Source organism: Caretta caretta, chromosome 4 (assembly GCF_965140235.1).
Source record: "Caretta caretta isolate rCarCar2 chromosome 4, rCarCar1.hap1, whole genome shotgun sequence".
Lineage (NCBI taxonomy): Eukaryota > Metazoa > Chordata > Testudines > Cheloniidae > Caretta > Caretta caretta.
The window spans coordinates 99,053,778-99,078,368 of NC_134209.1; the positions used below are offsets into that span (position 1 = coordinate 99,053,778).

Consider the following 24,591-nt stretch of genomic DNA (forward strand, 5'->3'; position numbering starts at 1 on the left):
GTCAAAGGCATTTTCAGCACTGCTGAATTTGGCAGATGTGTCCAGTATTAAAAAAAATGGGAGGCTAATTACTACAAGAATGTAACTACATATGCCATAGGTCAACATGACGCTTCTTACCACTGGGCAGTCTAAGAGAAGACCAGACATCCTGAGCACCCCAATCGGCTGAGAGAGGAGGACAGCTGACAACTGGATATGACGTGTTACCAGACAGCACTGGTCCCAAGCCATTGCTTCTGCCAGCTACCGCCACAAACACAGTAGGGATTCCATCACCTAACACACACACACACACGAGCATTAGCAAGTAAATATCAAAAACCGGTGGGGGGGAGGGGAGGAGAGAGAGAGAGAGAGAGATATTTATACATTTTTCCTTTCCCACACCTGCTTTCATGGAAAGGCTCTGTGTCTAAATACCTCCCCCCTGCAAACACACACACCTTTTTTTGAAATTCTTTTTACGAATCAGTTAAGTTTTAGTGTTGCTCAGATTTCTCTGTTTTGGAATACAATGTTGTAATTCCCTTTAGTAATATTCAGTAACTATCAATCACTGCTCTTGTTACACCATCTACAGAAGCAGCATATGAGAGGCAACTCATACATCAAACTCCTTTCTCAAACAGGGGAAGAAAACTTTGAAGATTCATGATAATGGTGCGTACTGGCCATTTCTTAATGGAAACTGTTGAATCACTGGATTTTTTGTTAATTAAAAAGTTTGGCCTGTTGCAACAAAATTTGTAAATATTAGTTCTGCAAAGTTCAATATCAGGGCTTCTAAATAACATCTGGAAAATCTGTGCTTGCCCACACTGTGTCCCCAACTCCCATATCTACATGCACAGAGTGTACAATGGTGCATGGAAGTACCTACATGTCCATGCAAGCACAGGTCTGCAGGAGCAACAAGTGAAATTACTCCTTATGTTCAGTCAAGGCACATGTTTTTTTAATAAAATCTAAGGGTTTTTTGGTACAGAGTACTAGTGTCCACCCCATTATTCATTGTTTTCTATTCTGTGGGCATCACAAGATATGGTTTTCCACCCAGCTGCAGTGTGCAAAGGGCAGCCAGTGGTGTGGTCCAAAAAAGATGACATTAGATGAAGGAGAGACTTAAGTTTTAGCAGCTGGCATTTTTTCTCCAGAATAAGAAGTGGCAATGTGTGTGTACATAGCAGGACATTGCAGTAATCCAAGATGTTGAGATGATCAGGGCCTGAGAAAGAATTTTAGCTGTTGGGATAGAGAGGAAGGCAAGATTTTTGGGGAGAAAGAAGCCGTTAGACTTAGACAGGTCTGGATGCGGGAGAAGGAGCAGCTGACGATGAAACAGGTGATGATACAGAGTACCATTTATAAAGTTTGCAGACAATACCAAACTGGAAGGGGTTGCAAGTGCTTTGGAAGACAGGATTAGCATTCAATGACAATCCTTGACAGATTGGAGAAATAAACAGGATGAAGTTCAATAAGGACAAATGCAAAGTACTATACTTAGAAAGGAATAATCACAAATACAAAATGGGAAATAACTGCCTAGGAAGGAGTCCTGCAGAAAAGGATCTCAGTGTTACAGTGGATCACAAATGAAATGAGTCAAGTATGTAATTTTGCTGCAAAAAACACCCCTCCCCCAATTCTGTGATGTATTGGCAGAAGTGTTTTAAACAAGACAAAAAGTATTAATTCTTCAACTCTACTCAGCACTGACATGGCCTCAACTGTAACACTGTGTCCAGTTCTCAGTAGCACAAATTGGAGAAAGTCTAGGGGAGAGCAACAAAAACGATTAAAGGTCTAGTAAACATGACCTATAAGGAAAGATTGGAAAAAAAACAAACAAACAAACAAACCCTGGGTTTGTTTAGTTTGGAGGAGAGAAGACTGAAGGGAGACACGATAAGTCTTCACGTACGTAGAAGGTGGTTATAAAGAAGAGGGCGATAAATTTCATGCAGTTTGTGGCAAAGTTCTCAGGAATCTGAAGAACTCTAGTTATTGGCTCTAAACTTAATACATGACTAGTCAGGGTTTACCTTCATACTCTGCCTTGATCCTCAGAGTTTCATCTGGCCCTTTGTGAGCAGATGTCACTCGTAGCTCACAAGGAATTCCAAAGTTTGCACATGCCTTTTTAATTTTTTCGCAGTGGCCAAGATCAGAAGATGATCCCATCAACACCACAACTCTACCATGGCTCTTTGTTTTCAGCAGCAACTGGAGTGGAAAGAAAGAAAAATGAACCACAGAACTTGAACAGAGTACACAAGATTGTCAATTTCTACACAGACTACAGTTAATATTAACAGCGGTACCTCCACTCTTTCTGCAACCCATTCAAAGTTTCTTTTAACCATCTGAAGCGCTTCAGGAGTTACTTCTTTTAGATCACGGTAAGACTGAAATACACAGATAGCAAGTTATTCCTGATGTTCTATTTGGAAGTGTGATGGTCAATCATTTTGCTCTTAAATATTCAACCAGGTGCAACCATTCTACTACCAGAGGCTAGAGAAATTTATGCCATCTTTCAAACACCTGTTTCTTGAAATATATATATTCTACAATAGATTCTTCCCCATGAATTGAGGCCAACATGACATCAAGAGAATCCCAACATCTCAAATTTTGAGCCATTAGCTCCAGCAAGCACTATTGTCCACCACATTATAGTAGAGTCACAGCACCCTCTACTTCAGTCAATTCCTTTCTGAGAGAAAACTCAACTTCAGTGCTTGGTTGCCTCAGCCATGATGTGTTAGCTAGCCCTCTCATGCGCAACTGAAGTCAGCTGGAGGCTTCCTTGCAAATATACACCATGCTGCTTTGGCATGTTAATTTTAATTTGGAAGCAGAGCTTCAATCACAGGACAGCAACTGCAGTAAAGTACAGCCAACACCTAACAAAAAAAAGTAAACGCCAAAGTTATAGTAATGGTGGATTACCACCACACCAGCGATTTGCTCAGAAGCAAATATAGTTGTATATTTGTAGTATAACAGCTAAAATGAGTGAAGAGGAAACACCATAATTTTTCATTTCATTCAGTTTTTAAAGGAAGCAGACCTAATGCTGCTTTCCAGTTTTAATTTGTTAGTAATAGCACTGGAACACTACTGTATCTTGGATTATCATAGACATAAGTTATGGCAGCTTGTGCCTACTCGAGAGAGTCTACAGTATTAGTGGAAGTGACTAAAATCACAGAAGTTCCACGAAAGCAGCATTCAGTGCAGCTAAAATGGTGCCCCACAATGGACTCAGTCTAGGATAAACCACAAATTTTTGTTCCAGGCAACAAACATCTGTGGACTGTCTAGACTTGTGGCTCTTGACCTTTCCAGACTACTGTACCCCTTTCAGAAGTCTAATTTGTCTTGTGTACCCCAGAGTTTCACCTCACTTAAAAACAAAATCAGACAAAAATAGAAAAGTGTCGCAGCACACTATTACTGAAAAAATGCTTACTTTCTCATTTTTTACCATATAATTACAAAATAGATCAATTGGAATATAAATATTGTACTTACATTTCAGTGTATAGTATATAGATCAGTATAGACAGTCATTGTCTGTATGAAATTTTAGTTTGTACTGACTTCGTTAGTGCTTTTTATGTAGCCTGTTGTAAAGGTAGGCAAATATCTAGATGAGCCAATGTACCCCCAGGGGGTATGTGTACTCCTGGCTGAGAACCACTGGTCTAGACCAGCAATTACATCAATGTTAGTTATCAGTTAAACTGAGTTAAAACAGGACAAACTTTGGCCTAGACAAATCAAGAGGCTCTGAAAGGAGAAACTTGGGACCCATTGGTGAGCCAATTTTCATCTTCATGGCATGTTTCTGACTTCTAGTACTTCATCAGTGTGTGTCTGTGTTACTCAATTATTTGAATAATTCACACTCAAGGAGTACATTTTATGCAAGAAGTTCTGGAGATCCCTGCAGACTTAACATTATACACAAGGCACTATGATAACACCAGAAAATATTGCAGGAATTCCTATTAACGACACAGGCATCCTTAAGGACTTGATTCTGTTGCCATTAAAATCAATGGAAGTTTTGCCATTGACTTGAACAGGATCAGACCTTAAATGCTTTGTGGCCTACCTTGCATAAGCATAGACTGCCAAGGAAAGCAGCTCACAGCAGTTGCTTGAATGCTGTCCACACAGCCCCCCGGCCCCACCAAAATGAGATGTAGTTTTGTTTTTTATCTCTGATTCAGACCCAAAATGGTAATAGTATTACCTGTTTGTCCTTCTGCTGGCTTCGGTCTCCTGACGGCCACAGTCTCCAAGAATCATTATCAATAACATCAGCAAGGACAATCTCTTTTGTAGTTATATTAACACCAAACTCAATCTAGCAAAATTAAACAAGAGCTGTAAAGTAGCATCAAAAACTTATTCCACTACTTGCAGAAACATATCTACAAGACAGATTTTTTTCTTATACCTTCATGTCTACAAGAGTGCAGTTCTGGGGTAACCAAGATTTTTCCAGTATCTCAAAAATTGCCTGTGTAGAGTGGGCCATAATATCCACCTCGGTTTGGCCAATAGTAAGTCCAGCAAAGCAGAACTTGGCTTCAATTAGTTGCTCCTCAGACCATTGTGGATCATTAGCAGCATCATCCTGAAAATGAAGTAAAATAAACTTGCATAGAATAAGATCAGTTAATGACAATTACACCAGACTTGAGTTAGATTAAAAGAAAGCTTAACAAACAGTGAAGAGAACAATTTGAAATCCAGTATCAGACAGGTTTTGTGGCTTTAAATTGATATTTGATAAGTCCTAGCAAGATTTTTTAATCACAACAGTACTGAGAAATCCAAGCTGCAAGACTTTTACTACCTTAAGATAACTTGAAAAAAGCATTACTTACTTGAACATTAAGTCTGGAAGGTGCATCAGAGAAGTGAGTTCAAGACAAAGCTTTAACTATTTTTCAGTCAATAGTCCACAAAACTTCTAATTTGGTAAATGTTTCTAGAAACGCTGTTAAATCCTAAAGGATTAGCTAGTTACACCACTCATACTTTAGCAGACAGCAGTGGAAGGGTGTTGGGGTGTCTATATTTATTTTATCTCCACTGTATGTGGTATAAAAATAATAAACTGCAACACTGTATGCCTTTCAACTCTAATCACCACTTAATCTACAAATCTATTTCCACTGGACTACAGAGAGTTCAGTTTTAACGAATTCCAAGAGGACTTTCGCTGCTAGTATTTAATCAAGTAATGCAAGTTTGACTCTAAATGTTATTCTCAACCTGCTTATTTGGAGGCAGTCAGCACATACTTGATCTGTATTTTTAAATCACTTTTCAAGAGTTCTTTTAATCTTGAATTGGACAGAAGTTGCTGTATGAAAGCAACTGTTGTAAAATCTTCAAGTATAGATTTTGCCAGAGCATGCAGTGAATACAACCTATTTATTATGCAAGATGCATGGTTATCATCTGCTTTTAGAAGGGTAAGCCCCTGTATATTGCTGACACCAGGATGGTTCCTGGCTAGGTCCTTTCATGCTCTCCTCCAATTGGGGGAAAGGTGACAAGAAAAAAAAAGAGAGACTCCCAGTTTCACAAGGATACCACTTCAGAGTTTTAGCCATGTTCTCCCCTCAAAGGGAAGAAGTTAGCAACCTCCTAAAGGAGCCCGCGTGCAAGGAAATAGATCACAGTCCCTTGGGGAAAGTCTTCCCTGCCCATTCGCCATCCAGCCCCAAGGCAGCTACTCTGTTTGGAACCTCTCTGCTACTGAGTACCCCTGAATATCACTGAAGAGTCAGAATAGTTATTAAAGACTGGTCACTCTCCTCTCTGCTCCATTTCTCTCTCACCCCCCAACATACTCCTACCAGCTTGCAGAACTCTGTAATGCTCCCTAACCAAACTCAGCTTGCTTTTGTCCCTTTCAGCAGCATAAGAGAAGAAGTCCCAATGTTTCCATGCTATTAAGATTGTTCAAAAATGCTGAATACAAAGACCGTGATCCGCTGAATGCCTGGGGTTACCAGTAAATTTACTCAAATCAGACACTACATATACCAAAAGGACTTCGTCAGCGAAGTACTTCTAGGACAAGGATCAAGCCAACATCAGAAAGATAAAATGTTGATGCTCTGAAATGTGTAGCACTCTCCCAATAATACTTTTTCCCACCCCTTCTGCTTACAGTCCAACCAGAAGGTTTACCCTCCCACTCTCTACCCCCAGAGTGGGACCTCCTCTCTAAACAGGCCAGTCCCTGGAGAGATACATCCTTATCTTGTCACAATGGTAGTGGGGCCGTGACCCCACACCCTTCTATAAGGATGCTGAGGTTTCCTTTAGTTGATGGCTCGCATGATGTGATGTGTAGTTAACTGACATGATCTTGTCACATTAAGAACTGAGGCAAAACTCCCTGTATAAAGTCACCATTCCCCAACAGGATTAGCATGGACTGCTGGTACAGCAGAATAAACCCTTCTGAGTTTCCTGCATCACCTCACTTCCGCTATGCTCCCAAACCCTGCCAACACAAGAATGAAAATCATGCATGAACTCCCTTTGTTACTTTATCATGTTACATTTGTTTAGTGGCAGCTTAAGTGATCTAAGGAAGGACAAGAGAAAAAGTCCATAACATCGACCACATTTTAACAGATTATCTCATGAACCACCTCCTCTCTCACTCACTATTATGCATGCTGTCTTCCCATTTGTGATGACAAAGGTCTCCTTCCCTCTTCATTTACCTCACACCCATTTCAATTACAGCAATAGTTTACAACGAAGAGTAACAAACAGAGAGTGCTTAATGCATTTTTAGCTGTTCTGTAATGAGATTTAAATGCTGGAAATGAGTCTGCACTATGTGACCAGCCAGCTTTCTGATCTAGTTTGAGAATCTCTGATCTAAGAGAATATTCAAGAAAGACATTTTAGAAATGTTTGCAAAATACAGTATCAATACTAGTTTTTAAAAATCCATCAATAAGTAGTTTCATTTCAGTTTAAAGGGACATCTGTCATCCTAAAAAATACACTTGTCTGAAAGTGTTATATTTATAGCTGCTATAATTATATTTCTTTTCACCCTTTGTTTGCCAGTCAGTTTCATTATTTTTTCAGTAGGATCAATTAGCCAGTTTCATATTTGTATGGATCTTGCATGCAGTAATAAGGGTAGCAAACACACAAACAGAAGTGCAAAAATCACAAAAATTGACAGAAGTCAGTTTCAGGCACTAACCCTGCTCCTGTGTTCAGCTTATTTTGTAAAATAATGGGCATCAGGTTTAAAACAAATAAAAGGAAGTTCTTCTTCACACAGCGCACAGTCAACCTGTGGAACTCCTTGCCTGAGGGAGTTGTGAAGGCTAGGACTATAACAGGGTTTAAAAGAGAACTGGATAAATTCATGGAGGTTAAGTCCATTAATGGCTATTAGCCAGGATGGGTAAGGAATGGTGTCCCTAGCCTCTGTTTGTCAGAGGGTGGAGATGGATGGCAGGAGAGAGATCACTTGATCATTACCTGTTAGGTACACTCCCTCTGGGGCACCTGGCATTGGCCACTGTCAGCAGACAGGATAGTGGGCTCGATGGACTTTTGGTCTGACCCAGTATGGCCATTCTTATGTAAAAATGATGCTACTTCAGGTGGACGGTTACCTTTAACAAATTGCCTTCTTTTGTTTAATAGTTACAGTTTTACTTACCTTGTAAAACATCTCAATTTTGGGTGGGTAAAACTTATATCCTTCCTTGACACCAGGGTTTCTTTTCAGGAAAGAACCAGTAGCAATTCTTCTGCACACCCATTCAATTGGAATCATTTCACATTGAGCTGCTATGAACGCGGTGTCGCTATGTTTTCTGACAAAAGCAGTTTTGATTCCTAAATGTAAAAAGAAAACTCAGTTTACTCTGTGCATTTCAATGAGTGAAATGAGAACTGCGACCAGCTTGGCGTATAGTTGATCAAACAGAAAATTATTTCATCAGAAGATCCCTTTTCTCAAAGACCTTAATGTGTTGTTCTGTAGCTACAATACACCTAAGATGATTACTTCCCAAGTGAGAGGCCTTAAATAATTAGGACAAACACAAAATGGTCTCAGTCCAGAAAGCACTCACTTCCCCAATTCCATCCAACAAAATACACAGTACATTATAGAGAGCCTTAGAAACCAGTTTGTAGTGCGTTTTCAGAACTTGTTTAAAATCACTTTGCAATAGAACACTTTTTCCTGATCATGCTATAGATCAGTGGTGGTCAATCTTTTTTCATTTGCGGATCCCTAAAAAATTTCAAATGGAGTTGTGGACCTTTTTGGAAATTTTAGATAAAGTCTGCAGACCCCCAGGTTCAAAACCACTGCTATAGATAACCTAAGTCAATGCTCCTAATGGATGCCTTCCCATTTTCATCTTTCTGCTAGTTTATGTCCTTATGTTCGAGTCACAGTGGGCAGATGTCATGAAGGGCAGGGCTGTCCCTACCAATTATGGTGCCCTACACAGCCTGAGCACCTGCTCCCCCCAACGGAGGGTCTGGGCTGCGCTCAAGGCCTGCAGGGCCGGGGAGGCAGAAGCTGTGGGGGGCCCCACAGCAGCCCGGGGGATTAGCAGGGGGCCTGGTTCCAGCAGCCGGAAGTGGAATGACCCAGTCCGCTCCTCCTGCCCAGCTGAGTTGCTTGGGTGGGGTGGGGGAAGGGACCGCCCCCCATACTCCAGTTTTGGGCCCCACACTACAAGAAGGATGTGGATAAATTGGAGAGAGTCCAGCGAAGGGCAACAAAAATGATTAGGGGTCTGGAACACATGACTTATGAGGAGAGGCTGAGGGAACTGGGATTGTTTAGTCTGCAGAAGAGAAGAATGAGGGGGGATTTGATAGCTGCTTTCAACTACCTGAGAGGTGGTTCCAGAGAGGATGGTTCTAGATTATTCTCAGTGGTAGAAGAGGACAGGACAAGGAGTAATGGTCTCAAGTTGCAGTGGGGGAGGTTTAGGTTGGATATTAGGAAAAACGTTTTCACTAGGAGGGTGGTGAAACACTGCAATGCATTACCTAGGGAGGTGGTAGAATCTCCTTCCTTAGAAGTTTTTAAGGTCAGGCTTGACAAAGCCCTGGCTGGGATGATTTAATTGGGGATTGGTCCTGCTTTGAGCAGGGGGTTGGACTAGATGACCTCCTGAGGTCCCTTCCAACCCTGATATTCTATGATACTGACCGGTAGCAGGAAGTGGAGCGACCTGGCCCCAGCCATGTCGCTTGGGAGGGGGAAGGACCGCCCCCCACACTCACCGGCAACGGGAAGCAGAGCGAAATGACTGGGAGCTGGCAGAGTGGAGCGGGCTGGGGCTGGATTGCTCCGCTTCCTGCTGCTGCCGATGAGCGTGGGGTCAGGCCTGACGCTGGTGCAGGCCCCCTGCTAATCCTCCGGGCTGCGTCTATCGCTGGGGGAAGAGATGGAATGGGGGTGGGCCAGGGGTGGAGACTAAGAGGCAGAGCAGAGGGAGCTGTTCTGGGCCCCACGCCCCCTTAGGGATGGCCCTGCCCCTTGTAGTGGGTGCAGCGGCAGCCGGGTGATAGGGCTGGCTGCTGGTGCTGCCGCGTATGCAGCACGCAGATGACTAGGGCGCCATGAAATTTGGGGCAATTTTGATTATGATGTGGCCCTCCTCTCCTACTCCAGTTCCAAAACCTCCACCCGCTTTAGCTATGCCAAGCCAACTGTAAGGTCCCTGATTTAGGATCTGCCAAAGGCAAAGTAGCCAGTATCTGGTAAATCCAGAGTGGATATGTTCCATTCCAATTCTGAACAATTTCAAACTTTTTTGTTGCTCTGAACTGTGCTGTATGTGGTGATTTTTGGTCCTATTTGAGAGTAAGCCTTCACTCACAAAGCAAAGTTAAAGTCCAGTCAACAATCTTTTACGGTGTTATTGTACTTCACAATACTTTAAATGAAGCAATTTTAGGACTACAGGACTGATTTCTAGAATAACTAGATTAATGTAACCTTGTCAATCTTTCTTGCACTTAAAGGTGGGTGTGTTGTTTAATATTTTCAGGATTACAGATTGACTGCCTCTGCTGACAACGAATTAAAAAACATTCAATAAAGAGTTTGAAGACAGTTAATAGGTAACGAATCAAGTGTAGCTGTGTTAATTGATTTTAAGTCAGGAGATAACACGTAGGGCCAAAAGAGGATGCTCTCCTTTGTGGTCAAACAAGATGTTTAAGATTCAGTGTCTACACTGGTGTCCATTTTGGTTTAAACGCATCATCTGATGCAGTGCAATCAAACTGTAAATTGAAATTAAAAGGGACTTGATGGGCAGAATAACCACAATGTCCATCTCGGCTGCTTCTGTTGCCCTTCTCTTTTTCCTGAATGTGTATTTTAGAGCTGCTATTCTTAGCTCACAAGAACTGCAAGTCAAATTTTGTTTCTATCAGAAGAGTGGAAGAAATTAACAGATGTCTCCTCTTATACACATAGCTTTTGTATCACCTGTGGACTTTGAAAGAAACTCTAGTTCAGAAGAGTTATGTGAAGTAAATAAATTATGTGCCCCCCCTTCCCCCCCAAAGCATTAACATGACCTGTCAATTGTGGTAGTTAGATTGATCAACTGGTGACCGAGAAACCAAGGATACTTTTGCTTAGACTTCTAGTGCATATCCAGGTCAGTTTAGTAAGGGGATGTTTTCTAATTCCTAATGAACGAAGCAGTCACTGGGTTTTTTTTTTTTGGTAATGATTAAAGTAGTGATCTTGCAAACACTACCAGACATAGCGTTGTGTACCCTTTATAGCCCAGTTTACTTTAGGTAAAAGCATCTGAAACATGTAAGTGACCTATGACCCTAAGTCACTTAGGGCTGTCAAGCTATTTAAAAAACCAGATTACGTGATTAAAAAAAAATGGAGCATACAATTAACTGTGCTGTTAAATAACAGAATACCATTTATTTAATTTTGGATGTTTTCTACATTTTCAAATATATTGATTTCAATTACAACACGGAATACAAAGAGTACAGTTTTCACTTTATATTTTTGATTACAAATATTTACACTGTAAGAAACAAAACAGTATTTTTCAATTCACCTAATACAAGTACTATAGTGCAATCTCTATCATGAAAGTTGAACTTACAAATGTAAAATTATGTACAATGACTGCATTCAAAAAACAACGTAAATCTTTAGCACCTACAAGTTCATTCAGTCCTACTTCTTGTTCAGCCAATCGCTTAAACAAGTTTGTTTACATTTGCAGGAGATAATGCTGCCAGCTTCTTGTTTACAATGTCACCTGAAAGTGACAACAGAGGTTCACATGGCACTGTTGTAGCAGGCGTTGCAAGATATTTACGTGCCAGATGCGCTAAAGATTCACATGTCCCTTCATTCTTCAACCACTATTCCAAAGGACTTGCATCCATGCTTATGATGGGTTCTGCTCGATAACCATCCAAAACAGAGCGACCGGGCACATGTTCATTTTTAATCATCTGAGTCAGATGCCACCAACAGAAGGTTGATTTTTTTTTTTATTTTGGTGGTGGTTCAGGTCCTGTAGTTTCTATATTGGAGTGTTGCTCTTTTAAGACTTCTGAAAACATGCTCCACATGTCGTCCCTCTCAGATTTTGGAAGGCACTTCAGATTCTTAAACCTTGGGTTGAGTACTGTAGCTATCTTTAGAAATCTCACATTGGTACCTTCTTTGCATTTTGTCAAATCTGCAGTGAAAGTGTTCTTAAAAACGAACAACATGTGCTGGGTCATCATCCAAGACTGCTATAACATGAAATATATAACAGGCTGCGGGTAAAATAGAGAAGCAGACATACTATTTTTCCCAGAGTTCAGTCACAAATTATTTAATACATTATCGTTTTTAGCAAGGGTCATCACTATGGAAGCATGTCCTCTGGAATGGTGGCCAAAGCATGAAGGGGCATATCAATATTTAGCCTATCTAGCATGTAAATACCTTGCACTGCTAGCCACAAAAGTCCCAGGTGACATTGTAAACAAGAAGCGGCCAGTATTATCTCCTGCAAATGTAAACAAACTTGTTTTTCTTAGTGATTGGCTGAACAAGAAGTAGGACTGAGTGGACTTGTAGGCTCTAAAGTTTTACATTGTTTTGTTTGAGTGTAGTTATCTAACAACAACAAAAATCTACATTTGTAAGTTGCACTTTCATGATAAAGAGACTGCACTACAGTACGTGTATGAGGAGAATTGAAAAATACTATTTCTTTTATCATTTTTACAGTGCAAATATTTATAACAAAAATACAAAGTGAGCACTGTACATTTTGTATTCTGTGTTACAATTGAAATCAATATTTGAAAATGTAGAAAACATCTACAAATATTTAATAAATTTCACTTGATATTCAATTGTTTAACACTGTGATTAAAACGCAGAGTAATTTTTTTGAGTTAATTGTGTGAGTTAACTGCGATTAATCAACAATCCTAGCCCTTTTGAAAACATTACCCTCTATTTTTATTCAACAGGATTACTCAGTGTTGCAACTGCAAGACAAGACTTTTTTTTTAAACTAAAAATCTGAAAGAGAAATCCCAGAACCTTTACACTTTCATTAACAGTTAAAACAGAATAAAGAGCTATGCTCTCACCCAAAGTATTTCCACATGAGAGAGATTAATGAGGATCGATATTTAGTTTTCTTTTTAAAAATCTGCAAACACAATTATGAAAGATCTTATAATATTCAAACTTGAGTTAAAACTGCATAATCAGTACCTTGTTAAGTGCTGAGCAACTAAAATCAAGTTATTTGTGTTACAGTAGTGCTTCAGAGCCCTAATCAAGAAAGCATGGGTTTATTTTTAATGTATGGTATATGCTTGTCAGAAAGACATTTGAGAAAAGTGCACCTAAGCCCTATGAAGGAAATTATGAATTATTTTTATAAGTCTAATATAAAAAATAATTAGACTTATTAGTGTAAGTCTAATACACTTCAAAGTAAATTTGAAGAACTTTCTCAAAAAGATTTACTTGACAGTAATTATTTCAAGGAAAGGCAGAGCATTCAAATCATTTACCTTCTGTAAAACAAGCAAGGCTTAATACCATTTTTACAGATTAGGTACCAACTCGTTAAGTGACCTAAATTGTACAGGATGAAGTTCTGGCCCTACTCAAGTTCATGGAAGTTCTGCTGTTGATTTTGAAGGGGCGAGGATCTCATCAATAGTCTTCTACAGCATGAAAAGGTAAGCCATTTTTGAAGCCTCAAAAATAATCTTAAGATTTTCAATTGATCTCAGTATCCACCATGTGCTACATCATAAACTCTGCAAAATAAAATAGCTTCTTCACAGCTACCTGTAAAGTATTTGGCACACTTTTTATGCCACAAACAAACAGTCTTTGAAAGTGATATGGCAGACACTGAGAAAACAAGCACATTTAATGAAGTTTATCCATCTTCATTTTTATTATGGTTTAACTCTAGTAAAGCTAGGTAAAGTTTTGCTTTTAAATGCAGTCTTTGGTACGGTCACTGACCAGCAGTAGTAATTTCCAGACAAATGTGTGGAAAAAGAGCTTGATGCCAAACTCTCACTATCTGCTTCTAACCTGGGAGTTGAAAAGGAGCATGAGGTGGTTGGTGAGGAGGGAAGAGAATGGTGTCCAGGAAGACAGCAATAATGCATATGGAAGCTTTTTGGGGCTGGGGGAGGACTTCAAATATGATAAATTAAATTTTAATTTAGTAACCAAAATCAATAATCTTAGATTATTCTCTGGGACACTGATATAAGGACATTTACTGAAGTCAGTCAGTTACAAAACCTAGGGTGAATCAACATTAACATTTACACCTTCTCAGACAGTCATATCACTCCATAAGACTCACCATATATATAACAGAACACAAATGCATCTATTTTACCTTTCAAATACTTACCAGATTCATGTAGCAGCTGAAACACACAGCTAGTTGTTGCATTGGAAATTGCTGCCTTTCCTTCCATGTGATCCTTCCTAGCTGCATTTCCTGCTGTTATTTGGTCTTTTGATTGCATCATCACACATCCTGCCAGATCTGGCAACTCATAGACTTCTTTTGTTTTACCTTCATTAATTTTTTTACCAAGTTTCAGTTCTAGAGAAAAAAAGTTAATTTCTAAAATTAAATTTTTGGACAAATTATTATTTTTGGCAAATCATACATACAAGTACATTTTGGGAAACAGAGATAGCATACTGCTTCTGGTCTTTAAACTAACTAACTAACTGACAATGCCCCAACATTCAAGTTTTCTTCAATGAGTATAAATGAACATTTAAAGCCCATCTAGAAAACCGGTAGAAAAGGAAAACTTTAGTTCCAACAGCACAGACAAAAGTCTGTAAAGTCTCATGACTACTGGCCAAATGGTTCCACTGATGCAAAACAATCAGGATTTGTTTCCTTAAACTATGGTAAGGACTTTACATGTTGGATACATTTCTTTGTACGTATCCTTTTATTCTTTATGTCTATTCTAACAGTAAGAGACGTTTAAACAAGCAAATGTACAGGTGAAAATTGAGAAGTTCTATTCAAGACATAGTGTGACAACAGATGGGTATGGCTGATCAATTCATCTTTGGGAAATGGGAAGAAAAGCATACCTGCCGGGCATCAGGCAGATTTGTACTTGCAAGGGCTCAGCAATGCCTCTTGCTGCTGCTACCTGTGCTACACTGTTATTTATACTTGTGCCAGCTCAATGAGAGCTAGCCAGCGGGCAAGTATGCGCACACAAGCAGGGAAATCACACCCCTAGCTCAAAGGAGTGATTTTAAGCAAGTGCCATTTGAAGGTTATTGGGGGTTATCAGCACCTGAACTGTTCAAACTAAAAAGTTTCAAGTGGTAGGCCATTATGTTCATGCTATGTTTGCTTTTCACTCATCCTAGAGCGAAACTGGACTTATCTGGATTATAGCCAGCTTCACGTGGTACAGCTCTGAAGGTAGGTCCTTTCCAAACCTAAGGCAGGGCAGCCAGAAGCCTAAAGGCCCCATTTACAGCGAAGGAGAACACGAAAACAGCTCCATTAAAGTTTTGTTTCAACCCCCATGAACTTTGGAGCCAGCCACTTGCCATGGCGGGTCTTGTCCTTCAGGTTTCATTTAACCTGTTCCCCAGTTTGGGTTTAAACAACAAACCACCCTTCCCCCCGCACGGAGTCTGCACTGGGGGCCTAGGCTGCATGCGCGCCTTATTACCCACCAGCCCACGCGGTGCGGCGGCGGGAGCCCGAGCATTTCCCCCCACGGCCCCCGCCACTCGCGCAGCCCGCTGCTCCTCTCTGCCGGCGGGGGAAGGCGCCTCTCCGGCTCAGCCCCGGGGGCCCAGCAGCGCCAGCCGCCTCCCGCCCTGGGGAAGGCCGAGAGGGGAAGCGGGCTCTGCTCCGAGCCCCGCCAGCTTCGGGGGAGGCTGATGCCGAACTCAGCCCCAAGGTCGCCCGAGGCCTCGCGCCGCGCCGGGCCGGGCCGGGGCGGGGCGGAGGGTGAGGGTGCGGAACGTTACCTGTTGCTACGGGAGCCATCGCGCCGGCGGCGGCCAGGAGAGCAGGCACCTACGAGACACAGAGAGGCCCGATTAGCACGTGGGGCTGGTGGCGGCTCCGCACCCGCGGTCACGCGCACACCCGATGACGCAGCGCGCGCGAGGGGCAAAGGCGGGCAGCGTAAAGGGCGGGGCGTGACTGCCCAGCCCAATAGCCGCAAGGAACCCGCCCCCCGCACTGGCAAACCCACCAACCGCTGCCCCCCGTGGCCCCTCCCTAAGAGACCTCCCGCGCGCCTGCCCCCCTCACTGCGCGCGCCAACATCCCCGCCCTCCCCCTGCTCTCCTTCGCGCCAGTGCAACTGCCCCCCTCCGCCGGTCTCTGGGCACCTGGACCCGCTCCTTCCCCGCTGTCACTCACGAGCTGCGGCGGGCCGGCCGGCTGTGAACGCAGCGGGGAGTCTGGGGAAGCAGCACGTGGGAGGGCGGAGAGCGGAACGTACCAAACGGAGGAGGGGGAGGTGCGCGCGCTGATGAACTGTATGTTTCCAAGAACAGACCCAGCGGCACCTCCTACCCCGCCGCGGGGGGGGCCCGAGCGCGGCCGGGGGGGTCGTTACAGTCCCCACCCCCGTATGTAAATAAGGGGGCGGGGGCTGTGGCGGGGTCCCGGGCGGGACGACGCTGGCCTGGCCTTGGCTGCCGCGGCGCCGGCGCAGCAGGAGTTGGCCTCGCCCGGGAGGTAGCCGGCGGCCGCCCAGACCCGCGCTCCAGGGCCGACGGCAGCACGTGTTTGTGCGGGGTGGCCGGGCGCTATGGAGTTTGAGGAGCTGGGGATCCGGGAGGAGTGCGGCGTGTTCGGCTGCATCGCCTCCGGCTCGTGGCCCGCGGAGCTCGATGTGCCCCATGTGATCACTTTAGGGCTGGTGGGGCTGCAACACAGGTAAGGGGGGGACCTGCGGCATGCCGGGGGGGGCCGCCTGCGGCGCGGCGTAAAGGGAGGGGTGCACGTGGGGAGGTGTGGCAGGTGAGGGCCTGCGCAGGTCGGGGGCACAGGACCAGCACCACAAGTAAGGAAAGGGCGACACAGCATCTGCGATTATTTGTGTACTCGCTGACTGCGCTCCCTGGTAAAGGAGAGGTAGGTTCAGGGGGCATCCATCCTAACGCAAAAGCTGCAATTTATCCAGCGGTTCCTCAGCTTTTCTAGCGGCAATAGCCAAAATCGACATATTTCCCCCTCGCCCCGCGAGTTGCACTCTCTCTAACCCACCATAGAACCAGGGCTCCTCAGAGCTTCCGTTTTGTGATTGCTTTACACTGTTTGCATAGATGTTCCAACCTACGACTGACCTTGGCCTGTTCTAACGCCAGCTCGGAAGCCTGGGGTTTGGAGCATTTCGTGCTCCTTGATGAGTTAGCACACGCACTCCAGGGCAGAGATGGGTTTCACCTCAAGTCCCTATTTCTCAATCAACTTCAATGAAGACATGAAGCACAGAGTAAACTATTGCTTATTTTAAATTGAGGCTGTGCTGCTTGATCAAGATGGGTTTTGTATAATTTAGATCTCTCTTAATCCATCCGTACCTGTTGCATATTTGTGCTACAGCCATGCAATAAATGCAGTGTACAACATCTAGATACATTTTGGTTATTTAACTGAAACCTACTAAAAGAGTTCTCTTCAGGGTATGTGGAACTAGGACTATATACAGATAATAATAACAGGTTTCAGAGTAGCAGCCATGTTAGTCTATATCCGCAAAAAGAAAAGGAGTACTTGTGGCACCTTAGAGACTAACCAATTTTTTTGAGCAGAAGCTTTTGTGAGCTACAGCTCACTTCATCGGATGCAACCAATAAGTAAATGTGCCACAGATTAAAACCATTTGTATGTCATCAATAGGTCATGTGATTTATCTCTATTTTCTCCAAATGGAAGGTAACTTGCAAACCAAAATTAAAATTCGGCATTAATTGAATTGAATCAAATGTGCTTTATGAAACTCATTTTCTTCTAACTTAAAAGTTTCAGAGTAGCAGCCGTGTTAGTCTGTATTCGCAAAAAGAAAAGGAGTACTTGTGGCACCTTAGAGACTAATAAATTGGTTTGTCTGTAAGGTGCCACAAGTACTCCTTTTCTTTTAACTTAAAAGTGTGTATTAAAGCCATGTTCTCTATAAAAGATTAACAAAATAAATATATAAAAGCAAAATCTGCAATGGGGGGAATAAAAACGGTTGAGGGGCCAACCAATTAAGGCCCAATCCAAGTCCCATTCAAGTGTATGGGGGAGCCCTTTAGTTGAGTTTAATGAAAGTTGTGTCAGTGCTAAAATAAGTTCTTTAGGCTGTATACTGAAATTAACAAGGACATTTAGTAAACCACTGAGGCCCTTGAATTGGCACAGACTTTAAAACACACACACACACACACACACACTCTCCTCTCCCCCCTGCTGATGGCACCTTAAAGACTAATGGATTTATTTGGGCATAAGCTTCTGTGGATAAAAAAACACTTCTACAGATACATGGAGTGAAAATTACAGATACAAACATAAATATACTAGTACATGAAAAGAAGGGAGTTACCTTACAAAACTCTCTTCTCTTTATGTGCTAGTATATTTATGCTTGTATCTGTAATTTTCACTCCATGCACTGGTAGAAGTGGTGTTTTTTGTTTAACCCACGAAAGCTTATGCTCAAATAAATCCGTTAGACTTTAAGGTGCCACTGGACTCCTTGTTGTTTCTCTGGATACAGACTAACATGGCTACCCTTCTGATAATTGACTTTAAAGGGAACCCTATGCAGTACATCAGAGGGAAGAATTTGGCCCTTGATATTTAGCAACATTTATCTCCAATTTTAAAAGGTAGAAATGACAAAGCTAGCAGTGTACCTGACTGAATCTTTGAGATAATTGATCAACAAGGAGAAAGCAGCTATAGGGAACGTGTTAAAACAGACCGGAGTTCAACTAGCCAAGGGTTATTAGGCATCACATCATATGCTTCAGTACACAAACACTGCACTTTTTAATGTGCAACAAACACAAATAACATATTTTTATGTCCCTTCTTCTGATACAGTGGTACCCAGCAATTAAAACTTTTTGGCATCTGTGATCCCACCACTTAAAATGAATCAGTAGATGCATAATTTTCATAATTCTTGGCTAAAAAGTTTAGGTCACTCAACTAGGAGTTTTATTTCACTGGGTGCTTGATGCTGTTACACCAGCTTAAGTTAAAAAATAACACATTCACTTAAGATTGGTAAAACTCTCCTGAAGACAAGTCCTAAAGCCTAATCAAACTTCCACTGTAGTCAATAGGAATTCAAGTGGGCCCTGTGAGACATACCTATAGTCCCTGACTCCCAGCCGTCTCACATGTGCACTAACTGGGCTGTGGAGGGCATTTAGCATATTTTAACTAACCTTTTCTTAAAAAAAAAAAAAAAAAGCCTATTTTTAAACCTCTTATGCATCCTCATGAACTAAAGAGATCCCAGAATTTGTTTTGTGACATTATAAACACCAATGTTGTGGTGAGTACTGTAGAAATGCCTGTCTAAAGCAGTGATTCTCAGCATGACTGTAACACATTTTATAGCCATGTAGACCAGTGGTTCTCAAACTTTTGTACTGGTGACCCCTTCACATAACAAGCCCCCCCCCCCAATTAAAAAAACACTTTTTAATATATTTAACACCATTATAAATGCTGGAGGCAAAGCAGGGTTTGGGGTCGAGGCTGACCGCTCGTGACCCCCACCATGTAATAATCTTGTGATCCCCAGTTTGTGAACCCCTGATGTAGACTGTTTGAAACTTTCAAGCACTTGCTACGCAAACTTTAATGTGCAGAGGTCTTAAGGATGAGTCTGTTGATTTAGCTTGATTATTTGAGAGCCAAGGAAAAAGGTCATTATAAAACTAGTATTTTGACAGGATGCCTTTAAAAAAACAAAAGTAGTTTTTTGGGGTGGAGGAGAGATATATGGAGTACTTTGAGCTACAAATTAAGTTAAAACGTCATTTGTGTCCTTGACAAGGGCAAATTTGAAAAAAGTCAGTCTTGGAACAATTGTGAGGCCTGTTAATTTTTCCCAAAGAAACTATTCTGGTGGGTATTTTTGACAGTAAAATGTGTCACTGCTATGTACAAAACATCTGAACCCATTTTGCTTGCTTCTGACCAAAAAGGAGAAATGTAGCCCCACTCTGTATGCAGAATTCCCATTGAAATTAGTGGGTGTTCAGCATATGGGATTGCTGGTAAATCAGGCTCTGTGTGGTATTTGTTATGAGAGTCCAAAAGCAGTAGAGACTGAGGGCTTGTCTATGCTACAGACACTATAGCTATGGCACTGCTGCTGTAGTGCTATAGTGTAAACACTTGCTACAATGGCAGAAGAGGTTTTTCCATTGCTGTAGATAATCCACCCCTCTCAAGAGGCGGTAGCAAAATTGATGGAAAAATTCTTTGATTGACTTAGTGGTGTCTATACTGGGGTGTAAGTCAGCTGAACTACATATCTGAGGGGTGGATTTTTCACACCCTCCCCCCCCAAGCCAGTGTATCTAGGTTGATTAGGTGTTGATTAGGCCTCAGACTTCATTGGTATGCTTTTCTTCACCAACATGGCTGCTACTCTAAAACCTATTTTTATTCAACTTTCACAATGTTACCAGTTTGGGGTGAAGAAGTTGTAATCTATTTTACTAACTAATAAGTTTAACAGTATCTTCCCTCTTAGCCACAGATCTCCATATACCTAATTCGATATTGCAGGTTGGAGCTCATAAGAGCATAAGAACGGCCATACCGGGTCAGACCTATGGTCCATCTAGCCCAGTATCTGTCTTCTGACAATGCCAGGTGCTCTAGAGAGGGAATGAACAGAACATCATAGGCAATGAACAGAATATTGTTGGCTTGTATTTCTGCTCTCAGTAGATAAACTTGATACATTGCCTGTAGTCTTCACACACAGACCCTGTTTTTTGTTTTTGAGAGAGAGAGTTTTAGCCTCTAGTAGCCAGACCACTTTGTATTATGATCCTGTCAGATTTTGCAGTAGAAGCAAGAGCAAGCCAGTTAAACACTTGGATTGGCGGCCTTCAAGGGTTGTGTAGATCCTACAAGAACTGGTGTTAATCATTCAGTATGTGGCTATTTCCCCTCTTAAAGCCATACCTAGTGAGATTTACACTATAGTTCAGATTAAAAGATTCGAAAGCACCTTTTCAAAGAGTAGTGGTATTTATCCTCTTATCCTGACTATGTTCAGTAATTAATTGTATTCTGTCTACATAAATTCCCCATGCCGTTTAAATTAGATAAGATTGTGGGTGTGTTGTGTACCTTAACTTTATTTCTTGGTTTTCAGAGGTTTCAGTTTAGCCACGCTACACATTCTGGAAGGGCACAGGGTACCACTGGGCATCCTTAATTATGTGTAAAGTTTTGGGGAATTTAATTTTCTTGGTTTAAAAAAAAAAAAAGAAAATTCTCAGTAACCTAATGTACCACACTGCCCAGCTCTCACCCTTCACTGCTTCTGGTTGCTTTGCTTGGCAATGATTACTCTGTCACTGAATACACTGGGTGCATGTTAATTCCTTCACTGCCTCTGCATCGTCTTATGTCTCTTTGTCTGTCCAACACAGCTTGGTTCTCTCTCCTCCCCACAAGAGGCAGGTGTCACCATCAAACTTGCCGGTTTAGAAACTGGGTAGAGGGTGCAGAAACCGTGCAGGGACTAGCATGGAGTCAGTGAGAAATTTTTTTTAGTGGGGACGCACGTAGACATGGATGTGGAGGTTTTGGGGGGGGACAGATAAAGCCCCCAATATCCCTCACTGTCCAGCTTGGCCCCCACCTTTCCACCTCCTCTTCGATGCACTGTTCCAACACCCTCCCTCATGTTCTCTCTCACTTTTTTGATCTCCCATTTTCTCTAACTGCTCAGAGACACCCCCCCCCCCATACTGCTCCAGTTATTCTAACAGTCTGTCCATCACACCCATTGCTCTGACCACCTGCGTATCCCTGCTTTTCTGAGCCCCACACAAATATCCCCCTACGACTGTAAGCTCTCCCACCCCATCAACTTCACCCCCTCTCTGCCACCCATCCGTAGGTCTATGCACTACAGTATAGCTTGCACTGACCTAGAGTTCCAAACTCCAAGGTTAAAAACTTCAGTACTGCTTCCCCAAAGGAGCAGTGGGTGCCATGCACTAATTGAGATAAATGCCAAGTAATTGAGATCAGATGAGGAACAATTAAAGCCACAGTCTGAGACCCACATATGTGGGCAGAAAAAACCCCAGAAGAATGAATTGCTTTGTAAAATGCTGGGGTTTTCTGGGGGGAACTCTTATCTTGGTAACTACTTGCTCAAATGACCCCAATTTTGGATCTTAATGCTATCTAGCACCCCCAGTAAATTTCAAGACCATGTGAGTGAGCCTGTGGATTTTAGAATATTTAGAACAGTTCCTCTTTAAACAGAAAAGGACACTTAACCCTAACAGTAGCACAGCAATCAAGGTAGTCAATTTGACTCGTTAAGCAAAAATGTTTTGTATGAGAATTCTAACTGTTCAAGCAAATGAAGTGTTATTTGTAGAGCCATTTCAGTGGGACAGTGCAGGAGCATATGTTAGCGCCAAGTGCCTCATTATGGTGGACATATGTTACCGTTTCTGAGCCAAAGGAATATGAACAGTGGAGGAAGGAAGTTTCTGAGAACATGATACATTTCCCAGGAACAAAGTGGAATGAAAATGGCGCATAGACAGCATGCATGTGCACCTGTTCTGAAAGTTGGCGGACAGTGAAATTCTGAAGAGTGAGGGTGTGCTTCCTAAGGAAAAGTAATTACTTCGAAAGTCACTCTTTAAAAAGTTATAGTATACTGAAAATGAATTTTTTTTCTTTCTGTGCTTCATGGTCTACCCTCTTCTCATTACACTGCATTACTGTCTTTAAAATGGTTTCAGAGTAGCAGCCATGTTAGGCTGTATCCGCAAAAAGAAAAGGAGTACTTGTGGCACCTTAGAGACTAACCAATTTATTTGAGCAGAAGCTTTTGTGAGCTATAGCTCACTTCACGCTGAATGCATCCAATGAAGTGAGCTGTAGCTCATGAAAGCTTATGCTCAGATAAATTTGTTAGTCTCTGAGGTGCCACAAGTACTCCTTTTCTTGTTGTCTTTAAAATGACAACTGCCAGTTTTCAAGCCAATGTATACCAAGCAGATTGCAGGACTGCTCTACCATAGTCTCTACTAGACAGTACTTTGACTAAAATGTTCTTCTCTGAAAGATCTGTTAAAATAGTAATTTTTCTTACTGGAAAGATCAGTCTACTTTAGTGACTAAACTAAGATTCATTTTTGTTTGGTGTAGGGAGGAGGGAGGTTTGTGTTTGGTATTTTGTTTTTTCCTTCAGAACAATGTTGTGGGGGAGACTGGGATTCTGTTCTGGCTTGTGCCTCATTGAGAGAATTGTCTTTACTGCAGTGTTAACCCAGGCGTAGATAACTTGAGTTCTAATGAACTGTATCCTAGCTTGAATGAGAGCTGTCAGACTGCAATGGACCTAAACCCACGGTTTGTACTAGCAGCATGGAGTAGCTGAGTTCCCACTGCATTACTAGCTCCAGCGTTAATACCTCTAAAACTTCTAAGCCCTCTTCCCATGGGCCAACTAACTCCAGTTACGCAGTGCTTTAAACTCACTGTAAATACTTCCTCTTGTTTCTATTAAATCTGCTATCTATTATTTCATTGAGTGATCCCTGATTTTTTTATTGTGGGGAAAAAGTAAATAATACTCACTCTATTCACATCATTCATTATTTTATAGACCTATCATATCCTTTTTTAGTGATCTCTTTTCTAAGATGAACAGCCCCTTCTAATATTTTTTTTCTCCTCATATGGAAGCCATTCCATACCCTTGATCATCTTCGTTGCCTTTCTCAGAACTTTTTTCCAGTTCCACTATATTGTTTTTGAGAGGGGGCAATCAGAACTGGGCACAGTATTCAAAGTGTGGGTGCATGGATTTATATAATGGTATTATAATAATTTGTCTTATTATTTTTTTTTAACTCCTTTCCTAGTAGTTCCTCACATTCTGTTAGACTTTTTGACTGCTGCTGTGCACAAGCTGAATTTTTCAGAGAACTATCCCTGGTGATTCCAAAATCAACTTTTTGAGTGATAACAGCTAATTTAGAAGCCATCATTACATATATGTAGTTGGGATTTTTTTCTAATGTGCTGCTGTACATATTAATAGGGTCAAACAGTTTCTGCAAGGGAAAACCATGTTTGCCTGGTTTCTTAGAATTGTTTGAAAAAGTTAATAAAATAGTAGATAAAGTCAACCCAGTGAAAATAACTTAACTTGGATTTTCAGAAAGCTTTGTATAAGGCCCGTCATAAGATTAACAAGGAAAATAAATAATTATGGGGTAAGAGACAGTCTTGTTGAGAACTAAAAAGTGGCTAAGTAATAGCAGTCCTAGGCAATGGTTGCCTCTTAAAGTGGAGAGTGGATAATAGGGGGATTTCTGTATTCCTTATACATATCAATAGGCAGTAGTAGACAGCGAATTGGTTCGCTGTTGACACAGAGTTGTTTCAATTATTGAAATCATAGTGGGCTATGAGAAACACCAGAAAGATTTAGACACATTAAGGGGTGGAATGGAATGACCATTCTCCAATATTTCTCACTGTAGTACGTAATTTTAACTTGAGCAAATTAAAGGTAATGTATCAGGTCGACTGTCAATGTTTCATTTACTTATTTGCTGTAAATTTACAGGAAAAAGATAGCTTTCCTGAACAACTTTATGAAAATGTCTAGTGCAAGGCAGCAGAAGTGTGACTGATGCATTATTTGTAGCGAAACTGACCAGTCTTGTTAATTTTATGCCGCTGCTTGAGCAGAAGCCCTGGCACTAGA

General features: G+C 41.8%; 2 protein-coding genes across 8 annotated transcripts in view; one reads left to right on the top strand and one right to left on the bottom strand.

The window, feature by feature from the left end:
* The window catches only part of PAICS (phosphoribosylaminoimidazole carboxylase and phosphoribosylaminoimidazolesuccinocarboxamide synthase), a 61,539-nt gene that overhangs the window by 1,379 nt on the left and 35,569 nt on the right, over positions 1-24,591 (bottom strand). For 4 of the 6 annotated variants that reach the window (XM_048848200.2, XM_048848198.2, XM_048848199.2 and 1 more), the window contains 8 exons: positions 15,611-15,659; positions 13,998-14,195; positions 7,739-7,917; positions 4,478-4,657; positions 4,271-4,384; positions 2,328-2,411; positions 2,049-2,229; positions 121-279 (listed from right to left, as the gene is read on the bottom strand). In XM_048848200.2, the coding sequence (XP_048704157.2) occupies positions 121-279; positions 2,049-2,229; positions 2,328-2,411; positions 4,271-4,384; positions 4,478-4,657; positions 7,739-7,917; positions 13,998-14,195; positions 15,611-15,659 (1,144 nt within the window). Of the gene's footprint in view, positions 1-120; positions 280-2,048; positions 2,230-2,327; positions 2,412-4,270; positions 4,385-4,477; positions 4,658-7,738; positions 7,918-13,997; positions 14,196-15,610; positions 15,660-15,979; positions 16,076-24,591 lie in introns of those variants that run through there. The other 2 variants (XM_048848201.2, XM_048848203.2) reach the window with 2 other exon arrangements.
* PPAT (phosphoribosyl pyrophosphate amidotransferase) overlaps positions 16,227-24,591 on the top strand; it is a 71,431-nt gene continuing 63,066 nt past the window's right edge. The window contains exon 1 of one of the 2 annotated variants that reach the window (XM_048848204.2): positions 16,227-16,532. In XM_048848204.2, coding sequence (XP_048704161.1) covers positions 16,405-16,532 — 128 coding nt within the window. In that variant the 5' untranslated portion in view covers positions 16,227-16,404. Of the gene's footprint in view, positions 16,533-16,705; positions 16,731-24,591 lie in introns of those variants that run through there. The other variant, XM_075127892.1, reaches the window with a different exon arrangement.